This window comes from Crocuta crocuta, unplaced genomic scaffold, assembly GCF_008692635.1.
Source record: "Crocuta crocuta isolate KB4526 unplaced genomic scaffold, BGI_CrCroc_1.0 scaffold218, whole genome shotgun sequence".
Taxonomy (NCBI): domain Eukaryota; kingdom Metazoa; phylum Chordata; class Mammalia; order Carnivora; family Hyaenidae; genus Crocuta; species Crocuta crocuta.
Window position 1 is genome coordinate 9,385,103 of NW_027533170.1, and position 12,814 is coordinate 9,397,916.

The window sequence follows — 12,814 nt, forward strand, 5'->3', positions numbered from 1 at the left end:
ACTCTGCTTTGCAGTGCCAACTTTCCCACGATGGTTATAGTTCTGTATTTTGAGGCCATTTCTTAAAATGTTTAATTATGAAAGCATATCTTTCTATGTTGGTAAATTTGTCCTGTGTTTCTTTAAGGTAAATAATAATTCTAAGATAATGAAAAACTTTTCTTTGAGATCCAGAATGGGGATGGATTTTATGCTACCAGGGTCAGTAGTGATGTCTGGCTTTGGGTTGGAGGGATAGGGAATTGACTAGTCAGGTGCTACATACCTGCTGACTCTGACCTGTTTCTAATTCTTTTGTAATCCTTGGCAGTTTTTAAGTCTGTTTTGGAAACCGTTTAGTCTTTTTAGATAAAAATAAGGTATGCCACTGCAGATTATTTAGAGGAGAGATCTGCTTGTTGATTTCAAAGTCTTGGGAAAGATCCTAAATTGTATGCATTCTTATATCCCTTTCCCTACCAATGCTAAGCTTTGCCAGACTTAAAAAAAAAAAATGGAAAGGTGTTCAGTGGGCAGATATGCTCGTCTTGCTGCTTCTGGAGTTTGTCCAGTTTGCTACTTTTTTTCTTTTTTTTTTTTCCAATTTGACTGTAGTTGACACAGTGTTAAATTAGTTTCAGGTGTACGGTATAGTGATTGGCCAACTTCAGTGCTGTCATACTCCCTGTGCCACCCCTCCCCCGCATCCTCAGTCTCTGGGATTTGCAAATAAAGATGATCTCCTCACTGCTTACAGTAAGCTGTCCCTTAAGTTTTAAGACCACCCATCCCACATTATGAAAAATCAAGAAAGGGAGTGGTTGGCTACCTAGGCAGAAATTATGATTTTCTGATTGAATGACCCTAGGTGCAGGGCCTAGTTTTCAGATTTCTTAGTTCAGTGACACTTCTGTCCATTCTCTGAATTGGGATCGAACTCTGGACCTTCAACTAATTAAGCTCACATTAAGTTGGTAAATCAGACTTCTGAACTTTCACCAGGAAGTCAAATGATGATTAATAGGACCAAAATATTAACCTCAGCTGGAGAGAGCCAATTTCTTATCATTGTTGAATTTTATTTGGAAAAGCCACTGAAGATCAGATGGTTGTTTTCTAAAAATTTTTTTAATGTTTTATTTATTTTTGAGAGAGAGAGAGAGAGAGACAGACAGAGCATGAACATGGGAGGCTCAGTGAGAGGGGGGGACAGAATCTGAAGCAGGCTTCAGGCCCTGAGCTGTCAGCACAGAGCGTGATGTGGGGCGTAAACTCTTGAACCGAGAGATCATGACCTGAGCTGATAGGATGCTCAACCAATTGAGCCACCCAGGCACTTCCAGATGGTTGTTTTCTAAGCAGCGTCTGGTCAGAATCATGGCATTTGGGTGATCTTAAGGGCTATTCTCATCAAGCTCTGGTAGCCTTACACAACATTTTATATTTTCAAGATTATTACTAGAATATTCATATCATTCAGGAAGGGCACTTGGCTTTGCCAGATTGTCTTCTGGAATAGGAACAATTTCTGACTGTATAGCTCCCTGTTAGGTATGTTGTAACAGCCTAAAAACTTCAGACATTGTATTTGTGTTCTGAAGAAGTTAACATTTAAGAGAACAGTTTTATCAATAATACTTAACAAAGCAAAAAAATAAGTGTGCTGTTTTTTGGGCAGATGCTTAGTCTCTCATTTACATTTTTTCAAGCAGCTTTTTAAGGCTTATTTACCTCCTGTGTTTTGACTACCCAGTCAAAGCTCATTTCTGTTTCAAAACAGCTTTACTTCCCATCAGTTAGGGAGGCAGCATAGTATAATGAAAGTTGCTTTGACTTTTTTCCAGTCTTTTTTTATTGTGGCAAATATACATAAAATTTATCATCTTAACCATTTTTAAGTGTAGCATTCAGTAGTATTAAATACATTCATAATGTTGTACAACAATTACCCCATCCATCTCCATAATTCTTGTAAACTGAAACTCTGCACCCATTCAGTAACTTCCCTTCCTTAGCCCTGGCAACTGCCACTCTACTTTCTGTCTCAGTGAGTTTGACTGCATTATTTGTCTTTTTGTGATTGGCTTATTTCACTTATAAAGTAGCTTTAACTTTTTAATCAGATGCAATCAAAGACAGACTGCTACTTCCCAGCCTTACAGTGCTGGTTAAATTTCTTAAAAGTTTTTGGGCGTCGGGCTTCTGTTGGCAGAATGGCGTTAATTCTGACTGCAGGAAGAACTAGCAAAAGACTAAGTCTAGTGAACTAAGAGGAAAACCAAAAGAAGAGGTATCCTGGAAGCCAAGTGAATGGGTCTGTCTACGAGGGAGTGATCATCTGTATTGAGTACTGATCATAGGACAAGCAAAAGGAGGTCTAAGAAACAACCATTGAATACAGCAATGTGAGGTCACTGGTTTCTTCCTGGCAGTTTTTGGTGGAATGTTAAAAGCATATACTGATTTGAATGATTTTAACTGGGAAAAAAGGAGTAGGAGACGGAGAGTATATGTAACTCAGGAGGATGATTTTTTTTGGTGAAGAGAATGAGGGGAAAAAAGTGTAACTGGAGGGGGAAATGGGGTCAGGACTTTGAGATAGAGGAGATAATACCATGTATATGTATACTAAGGATAAAGATCTATAGAGGGGAAAAGTGATGTAGGAGAGAATTGCCAAGCAATGTCCTTGAATAGGCAAGATGATGGGGGTAGGATTGAGTGTTCAGAGGGTGGGCAGTTCTACTAAATGAGAGTGTAGATGGGTGAGGGTGGGAGATCATTGAAAGGCCTCTTGTGGTTTTCTGTCTCAATGAGAAAATGGAAGTAAGAAAGGTAAGGTTGAGGGGTACATGTTAGAGATTTGAAGACAAAAGTAATGTAGAAGGGACTAGGAAAACTTAAATAATTTCCTGGCAGCATAAATAGTCCATTTGACGTAGATGATTGCTGAGTGGCTCACTCTAAGTTCACATGGTAGTAGGTTTTTCTCTGGCTGTATTTAGCTGGATATGTATCCAGAGTAAGTGGAGAGTTGGCTGAAGTGACTTTGGGCTCATCCAAACGAATAAGGTGAAGTGAGACTTGGGCAAGGAGGCGGGGGGGGGGGGTNAATGTATTGATAACAGATAAGGATTAAGGAAATAACCACAAGTGAAATGAATAGTAGTCTTTCAGCATCAACTTACATTTAGTTCTTACTGTCTGATTCTCAAAAATTTTTATGCTTGGTTTGTTCAAATTGGACCCAAACAAGGTGTATGTATCACATTTGATTGCTGTGCCTTGTAAGTTGTATAATCCATGTCAATTTCCTCTTCTCTTTTTTTTTCCATGTCCTTTATTTTTGGAGAAATTGGGTCTTTCTCATGTAGAATTTTCCATATTCTGTATCTGGTTGGCCATATTTTTGTGGAGTTTCTTAATTTTTAAGAAATTTTTAGTTTTGATTAAAATATAACAGTTTGCTGCCTTCACCATTTTTAAGTGTACAGTCAGTAGAGTTCAGTATGTTCATGTTGTTAAGTCTTTTGTTACTTTTTTTTTAATGTTTACTCTTGAGAGAGAGTGCTTGCCTGTACAAGTAGGGGAGGGGCAGAGAGGAGGAGACACAATCTGAAGCAGGCTCCTGAGCTGTCAGCGCAGAGCCCTATGTGGAGCTCAGACACAAGAACCACAAGATCATGACCTGAGCCGAGGTTGGATGCTTAACCAAGTGAGCCATCCAGGTGCCATGAATGTGTTATTTATTTATTTATTTATTTTTACAAATAGTTTATTGTCAAATTAGTTTCCACATAACACTCAGTGCTCATCCCCACAAGTGTCCTNAATGTGTTATTTTTAACATATTCCTCTCTCCTCTTCATTTTGTGTCAACCGGTACCAGGAGTAGAAGGGCTTGATTTGATTCACATTCATTTTTTAAAAAATTTTCAATGTTTTGATGAGGGGGCAAAATGTGTTGGCACATGAGTCTCGTCCTAATGATGAGATGGACTGTTGGGTTGATGTCTCATAGCCTAGATATCCATTTGTAATTTTTCACTGGATTCTTTTTTCACCTAATGCTTTTATTAATCATTGATGGTCACTACCTTGATCCATTTTTTTTCCTTCATTTTGGGTTGTGAAATAGTGACATTTCTAATTATGTAAACTCTTTCTGCATTTATTAGCTGAAATTCTATTAAGAACATTCTTGTATTTAGTTTAAGCCAGAAATGTAGGATAAATGCTTAATTCTTTCCCTTCTCCCAATTTTTAGATGACTGAGTTTTTTTTTTTTTATTGAAGTTTTGAGTTCATGCAGTTTATAATGTCTCATAGCTATTCTTTTGATGTTCATGTTATCTTAACTGTGGCCACTGAGAGCTTCTCCAAGCTGTCTGCCATCTTCCACAGTCACAGCATCTTTGTTAGCATCCAGCCTTGTTTTATATATTTCTGATGCTGGATCTGCAGTTCTGTTTCTCCAAAAAGCATCTGGTTCTTTTTAGTGGGAAGTGGTATTTAGAGATCATAATATGGATGCTTACTTTTAAAAAGATGTTGCTTATTTTCAGTTATTTGGTTCTTCAGAATACTGATTGCTTTTTTTTTTGTACTTCAACAGGCATGCCCAAAGAAAAATACGAGCCTCCTGACCCTAGGAGGATGTACACAATTATGTCCTCTGAAGAAGCAGCAAATGGAAAGAAATCACATTGGGCAGAGCTTGAAATAAGTGGTAAGATGTGCATACATAAATTTAATGGTTTGGAAATCAAGATAGTAGAAAATTAAGCTTTCTAATGCCAATACACAAAAGAGGCAGTGTTGTATTTAACCAGTGCTAATTATCTTAGAAGCGGGAAGGTTCAGTGGAGAGAACATAGTTTTGGTCAAAGTTCAAAACCCATTTGTTGCTTATTTCAGTGTCAGTGTCCTTTTTTTTTTTTTAATTTTTTTAATGTTTTATTTATTTTTGAGAGAGATAGAGACAGCGTGAGCAGGGGAGGGTCAGAGAGAGAGGGGTTACAGAATCTGAAACAGGCTCCAGGCTTTGAGCTAGCTGTCAGCACAGAGCCTGACACAGGGCTCGAACCCACGTACCGTGAGATCATGACCTGAGCTGAAGTCGGACACTCAACCGACTGAGCCACCCAGGCGCCCCAGTGTCAGTGTCCTTTTAAAAAATGGAAATAATAACAAGGATGAAATGAAAATAACACATGAACTGCCTAGAGCTTAATACTGTTCTGATACTTAATTCCCTGATAAAGTAGTTTTGAGCTTTTGTATTATCAAATTACAGATTTCCAGTGGGGTGGGAAATGCCTGTTCTGGAATAGATTATGCGATAGATTTGTTTCTCCTTATTGTTTTCATTTGCTTTTCAGTCTGAGTCTCCAAGGACAGCCTTATTCAGAAACACAAAAGTCTTTAAAGAATTTAAAGCAGATCTCAAACTTCCCTTCTACCTTAATGCACTCTAGACCCAGTCAAAGAAATAGGGGAGCCGCTAGAACCAGAGCCACAGAGATATCCCCATCATCCCTGCCAGGGGGCCTGCAGTCTCTTTTTTAATACTTCAAAGGTGGTAAAGGGATATTATTCTCAAGGCAGCCAGTGCTAAAGAGGTTTTGTGTTCATATTGGCTTAATAGGTCTCCTCATAATTTTTTCCCAATCTGTCTTGATTTTTGCCTTATGAAATAATAAATTTTCTCCTCTTTTCCTGACTGTTCTTGATTTTTTTTTTTTTTAATTTAATGCAGCAAACATACTGAGCATATGCTGTGTGGTAAAATGTCTTGCCAGGTGCTATACTAGGTATATGGAAGATAAATAGGATGGAAAAAAACACAGTCCCTGCATTCTGAAGCTTATGGCATATTCGGGAGTGAGAAGAATGGAATGCATCAGTGTAAGGAACTAATAGACAAAATATAATTGGCCAAGACTAGGTAGAGAAGTATTTGCATGAGGCAAAAAAGGAAGTATTGATAGCAGTATTCTTTCCTTGTCAGCTCAAAATTTCTGGTGAACCTATTCCGTAAACCTAAACACTCTCCCTGGGTATCCTCATGAGTCTCTCTTGGTTTCCCTCTCTCGGTTTTTAAAGTGCTCATGGTTTGTAAGGGGAGTTCAGTTTCATAGAGTAGGTGCGGTAGAGAGTAAAATTTCTCCTTCTCCTGTCAAATTTGGCTTTCTGCATCAGGCAAGCCCAAAGGGAAAGATGCTGTCTGATTTGCCAGTTACCTTCAAAGCTCAGGCAGTCACCCATTTCTTGCTTTTTCCTTTTAATTTCCTTAGGATTGGTATTTAACTGTATTTCTCTCTTTTTTTTTTTTCAGCCTATATTAGTGGTTTTTGAATTACAAGTCCTTGGCATGTAGGGAAGTTTTCATTTTCTTACAATACCAGGATAAGCTAAAAAGTGGTCAGTGATACTGTATCTCTGAGGTTAAGAGGATTCTCCTCCACTCTTTCCTCCCACTACCTCACTCTTGCCTCCCTCTACCTTATGTTGGGAACTACTTGGCAATTTTGAATCACTGTTTTCTGCTTACTCTGAGTCTTGGTAAGAAATCTGTATACAAGATAGAAAGGAAGAAGGGATTCCTCTGAAGTAACTTTCTTAATAAATAGTCTTATCTTGATATGCCAAATATCATGGAGGATAAACTGTTGTTTGAAATTGGTCTGTGGAACAGGATCTTGAAATAAAGCCAGTATCAGAAAGGTCACCTTTTGTCTTAGCCAGTGTTGAGTACATAAGCTCCTATGCGTAGAAGTTGTCAAGGCTGAATTTAGTTCATGCAAAGATAGTTCATGTTTATGCTTTAGCACCAGTTTCTTAAGATTCTGTGACACAGAGTTCTAGGGACCTGAGGTCATTGAATCCTGGAGCCACAGTTCTCTCATATACTCCTCTGGTTCCAGGAGGATGGTTGTGAGTTCCTTTTGCCATTTGGTGGTAACCACATAAGCCAAATAGCTATTCATCATTACTTATTAAAGAAAACCTTTTTTTAAATTATAAAATGAAAGACCGGTAAAGAAAACAACGCAGACAAATCTATTAATTATTATAAGCCCAAAAACCTTGTAATCATTACCACTCTCCAGGTCAAGAATTAGAACTTTCTCACCTAACCCAGAGCCCCTTCCATTGCCACAGCTAATCATAACCACCTCTGCTCTCAAAAGTAACCATTATTTTCTTTTAATCACTTCCTTTGTTTCTTTATAGTTTTAATAGTAAATTATGTGTATCTAAGCAAAATAGTGATACTCTAATTCTGTCATCTTTTTCATTAAGTGAGCTACATCTACAAGACGTGCTTTTCTTCACTTACTGATTGATTAGAAAAGAAAGCTTGTTTCTTTCCTTTTATTTACCAGTTTTCAAGATAAACTGTCATCCTTTGAGGGTAACTAATTAGGTTTTTTTTAAGTGTCATTATTAACTACTAGATCTAAACATTTGAGTTTCAAATGTATGTTGTGGGCTGTGATTATTTTGATGCTTAAATTGCCCTGTTGTTAGCTAATGGGAGAACTTCTTAAAGTATTTTTGAGTTTTTGATACAACCCTAACTGTCTTTGGTAGTTTCCTTGCTTGGAAAGTTTTTCTTTCCTTGTTCCTGAAAGAACAAGATTTTTTTGACTCATCTTGTGTATTTCCTGCCTCAAACCTTAAATTTATAACTTTTTCTAAAATGTGTGGGTTTTTTTTTTTTAAGTTGGAAACGAAATTTCAAGACCAAAATATCTGTTGCTAGGGATGCTTGTTGCTATTTGCTTGGTCATTGTCTCTAGCTAGGTCCTTTTACTGAAAAGAGCTGTGAAATAAAACTGTATGTATCATATATGTATAGTCATACACGTTATGATTGAAAGATATATAACTATATGATATATACACACTTATAAAATGTTTTAAAATATGTAAAATGCATTTGTATATTTTCAGTTAAAATGTTTTATAAAAATATATTGAGACTTTTGATTCAGATTCAGAATAACAGGGATTTTAGTTAACCTTTTCTGTAATTACATGTGTATCTCCTTTAATACTGAGTGTCCTAGTTCTCATGGACGTGGGATGATGGAATTTGAATATCCTGTAATTACTTACTTGGTTTATCCCATATTACATTGCAGTCTCAGAATAACTGTACTAAAAATACTGCCACTGATATGAGTCCTGAAAGCAGGTAAAACTGCTTGGAATATTATCCCCATTCCCCACCTTACCCGCATTAAATAGTTGTCCTCTATCTATACTGTCAGAGTACATAGTCCTTTCATACTATCAGCCTTTCCATTTAACCTGCATAACTCCCCATTTAGACTTTGTTTTGTAGGTGTAAGTATATATTCAGTGCCTCCCACCAGTTATCTGTACTCATTTTGGTTTTCAGGAAGTCTGTTCTGTAGATGTTTCCTTAGAAAGGGCTCATGGGAGCAGTGTTCTCTGAGTTTCTTGAATGTTGATAACAGTTTGTGTCCTTTATATTTGAAAGTCAGTTTGGCTGAATGTAAAATTGGTGGCTCATATTCTTTCCTTAAATACCTTATGTATGTTGCTTCAGTTTTGCTATAGTCTTTATGCTAGTATAATTTTTCTTTCCCTTATTAGGTGTTCTTTTTGCCTAGATGCCCGAAGGGTTTTTTGTTTATTAGCTGTAATTTTACTGGAATATATCTTGGTGTTGGTTGTTCTATCCTGATATTCTAGGTATAGTATATAAAGAAAAAAATTTTCAAATTACACATTATTTTGAAAGATTTCCATTTCAGGATAGTTTGGATAATATTTTTTATGCCAATTCCTTTGTGCTTTTTCAGAGATTTAATTTGTCTCTTGAGTCATTTTTAAAACTCTTTAAAAGTTAAGGTATAACTGGGGAGCCTGGGTGGCTCAGTGGGTTGGTGTCTAACTTCAGCTCAGGTCATGATCTTGAGGTTCATGAGTTCGAGCCTCGCATCAGGCTCTGTGCTAACAGCTCAGAGCCTGGAGCCTGCTTCAGATCCTGTGTCTCCCTCTCTCTCTGGCCCTGCCCTACTCATGCTCGCGCTCTCTCTCTCTCTCTCTCTCAAAAATAAACAAACGTCTAAAAAATTAAGGTATAATTTACAGTAAAATAAAAAAGTATATAGAAAAACTCAGTTTATTGGTGTACACTTTTTAAAATAAATACAGTTATGTAACCACCACCACGAGCTTTATCACCCCCAAAAAACTTCTCCATGCACCTTTTTTAGGCAAATCCTTCCCTGACTTCCAGCCCCTGGCAGCCACTGATCTAGTTTTTTGTGGGTTTTTTTTTTGTTTTTTTTTTTCTCTTAATTTCTAGGGGAGAGAGAGGCTCTGAGCCGACAGTCAGCACAGAGCCCGGCATGGGGCTCGAACCCACGAACTGCGAGATCATGACCTAAGCGAAAGTCGGACGCTCAACCGACTGAGCCACCCAGGTGCCCCTAGTTTTTTGTGTTTTTTAAAATGACTTTCTTTTTTAGAACAATAGGTTCACAGCAGATTTGACAAAGTATAGTGCATGACTCCCTCTACCCACTCACATCCTCTACCAGATTGGTGTATTTATTACAGTTGATGAACCTGCAGTGACACATGATCACCCAAAAGTTCATACTTTACTTTAGGGTTCACTGTTGGTGTTGTACATTTTATGGATCCGGACAAAGATATAATGGCATGTATACACTATTGTAAGTCATAGAGAGTATTTTCACTGCTCCAAAAGACCTCAGTGCTCTGCCAATTCATCCTCCTTCCCTCTGGCAATCAGTGATCTTTTTACTGTCTCCATAGTTTTGCCTTTTCCAGAATGTCACATAGTTGGAATCCTGTAGTATGTATGTAGCCTTAAAGATTGGCTTCTTTCACTTAATAATATGCATTTAAGTTCCTCCATGTCTTTTCATGGCTTGATAGTTCATTTCTTTTTAGTGCTAAATAATATTCCATTGTCTGGATATACTACAGTTTATCCATTCATCTACTGAAGGACATCTTTGTTGTTCGAGGTTTTGGCAGTTATGAATAAAGCTGCTATAAACATCCATGTGCAGGTTTTTGCGTGGATGTAAGTTTTCAACTCCTTTGGGTAAATGCCAGGGAGTGCAATTGCTGGATCATATGGTAAGAATATGTTTAGTTTAATAAGAAACTGCTAAACTCTTCCAAAATGTCTATATCAGTTTGCATTCCCACTAGCAATGACTGAGACATCCTATTGCTCCACATCCTTTCTAGCATTTGATGTTGTCAGTGTTCTGGATTTTGACCATTCTTAACAGTATGTGTAGTGGTATCTCTTTGTTACTGTTACTAATTTTCATTTCCCTGATGACATACGATTAAGAGCATCTTTTCATATACTTATATACTATCTGCATATTTACTTTGGTAAGGTGTCCGTATCTTTTGCCCATTAAAAATTTTTTTTAATGTTTGTTCATTTTTGACAGAGAGACCATGAGTCAGGGAGAGGCAGAGAGAGAGGGAGACAGAATCTGAAGTGGGCTCTTCACTGTCAGCACAGAGCCCAGTATGGGGTTCGAATTCATGAACCATGATATGACCTGAGGCGAAGTTGGATGTTTTACCAACAGAGCCACCTATGTGCCCCTCTTTTGCCCAACTTTAAATTGGGGTTTTTTTTGTTGTTGAGTTTTAAGAGTTCTTTGTATATTTTGCCCAACTTTAAATTGGGTTTTTTGTTGTTGTTGTTGAGTTTTAAGAGTTCTTTGACAGTCCTTTACCAGCTCGGTCTTTGCAAATGTTTTCTCCCAGTCTATGGCCTGTTTTCTCATTCTCCTGACAGTGGCTTTCACAGAGCAGAAGTTATTAATTCTAATCAAGTCCAGCTTATCATTTCTTTGAGTGGATTGTGCTTTTGGTGTTACAGCTAAAAAGTCTGCTGTGTTCTAGGATTTTTATTGTTTTGTGTTTTACATTTAAGTCTGTGATCCATTTTGAGTTTACTTTTATAAAGAGTATGAAGTATCTACTTCTTTTTTTTTTTTTTTTTGCTTGTGGATGTCCAGTTATTCCAGCACGTCTGTTGGAAAAGCTTTTCTCCATTGTATTGCCTTTGTTCTTTTGTCAGAGATCAGTTGACTCTATAGGTGTGTCGGGGTTCTCTTAATCTGTTTGTTTATTCTTTTGCCAGTACCACACTGTCTTGATGAATGTAGCTTTATAGTAAGTCTTAAAGGCAGCTAGCATGAGTACTTTGAGTACTTTGTTCTTCTTCAATTTTGCATTGGCTATTCTGTGATCTTTTGCCTCTGCAATATAAGGCTTTATAATTAGTTGGTCAGTATCCACAAAATTACTTGCTGGGCTTTCAGTTGAGATTGCACTGAATTTCAGCTGAGAAGGGTTGACATCTTGATAATATTTCGTCTTCCTATCCCTGAATGTGAAATATCTACCCATTTATTTAGTTCCTTGATTTCTTTCATCAGAGTTTTAGTTTTCCTCATACAGGTCATGTGTACATTTTGTTGGATCTGTACATGAGTACAGTAAAACCTTAGATTGTGAGTAACTTCTTCTGCAAGTGTTCTGCAAGACGAGCAAATATTTCTAATAAATTTTAACTTGATAAGCGAGCAGTGGCTTTCAATTCAAGTCGTACATGATGCCAAACATCACATGATCACAACTGAGCCAGTGGTTCTTGAAATTCACTTTGATATACGAGTGTTTTGGATTATAAGCATGTTTTCAGAACAAACTATGCTCAGAAATCAAGGTTTTACTGTATTTCATTTTTGGGGTACTAGTGGTATTGTTTTTGTAATGTCAAATTCCAATTGTTCATTGCTGGTATATAAGAAAACAATTGATTTTGAACCCTTAGTTCTTCATTTATTTGTGCTTTTTAAAAATTTCCTCCTTTTGTAATAGCATACTTTTTTTGGTATTCATCATTAAGTTCTTGGTAGTTTAGTTTTCCTTTCCTGAGTTTTTCTAATTCTTATGTTGTTTTATCATTTCTTAATGCCAAATTTTTAGCTCAGTTTGAAATTGTAACTAATGGTTAACAATAGTTTTTGGGCATATTTGTGGTATATAGGGAGTTATTCTGGTAACTAAAAGTAACTAAAATACTTATTAGCTTCTATGAGATTTGACCATACAAATTTTCTGTTCATTTTTATTTAAACTTTGTTTTTCTGAAGTTTTAGGAGGTGTGATTCAGGATTATTTTTCTAACTTGAGAGCTTCCTCTTCTGGTTTTTGCAGAGTGAAACTTTCTGATTCTGGTTCCCTTTTTACCTAGACCTTTTTTTCCCCTTCATCTCTTAGGCCTGTCTCANTCCTTGTGGTTTACTTAGCTATAATTCTTTGTTTAATGTCTAATTCTTTAGAGTTAATAATATAAAGTATTATCAAGTTATATTCTGTTACTTTATATTTAGTATAAGAGTCTTAACAGTCAACTTGTTTCTTTTCTCCTGGTGTTTGTGCTGTTGCTGTCATACATTTTCCTTGTAGGTGTTATAAATCTCACAATATATTGTTATTTTTGCTTTAAACAGTGAAGTATTAGGAAAAGTTGTTTTTATTTACTCGTGTACTTACTATTTCCAGTGTTCTTGATTTCTTTGTGTATAGGCAGGTTTTTTTCTGTTCTCATTTTCCTTCTGATTGAAAGACTTCCCTTAATATTGTGGTGGAGGTGTGCTGTTTCATGTTTGAAAAGTCTTATTATTTTTTGTAAGATAAGTTTTCTGAGTATAGAATTTTGGATTAACAGTTTTCATCTTGAAGTACTTTAAAGATCCTATTCCATCTTCTTGCTTGCATTGTT

General features: G+C 36.7%; 1 protein-coding gene across 3 annotated transcripts in view; it reads left to right on the forward strand.

The window, feature by feature from the left end:
• CNOT6 (CCR4-NOT transcription complex subunit 6) overlaps positions 1-12,814 on the forward strand; it is a 63,501-nt gene that overhangs the window by 7,140 nt on the left and 43,547 nt on the right. For all 3 annotated transcript variants that reach the window (XM_077746255.1, XM_077746258.1, XM_077746257.1), the window contains one exon: positions 4,595-4,708. In XM_077746255.1, the coding sequence (XP_077602381.1) occupies positions 4,597-4,708 (112 nt within the window). In that variant the 5' untranslated portion in view covers positions 4,595-4,596. The remainder of the gene's footprint in view (positions 1-4,594; positions 4,709-12,814) is intronic.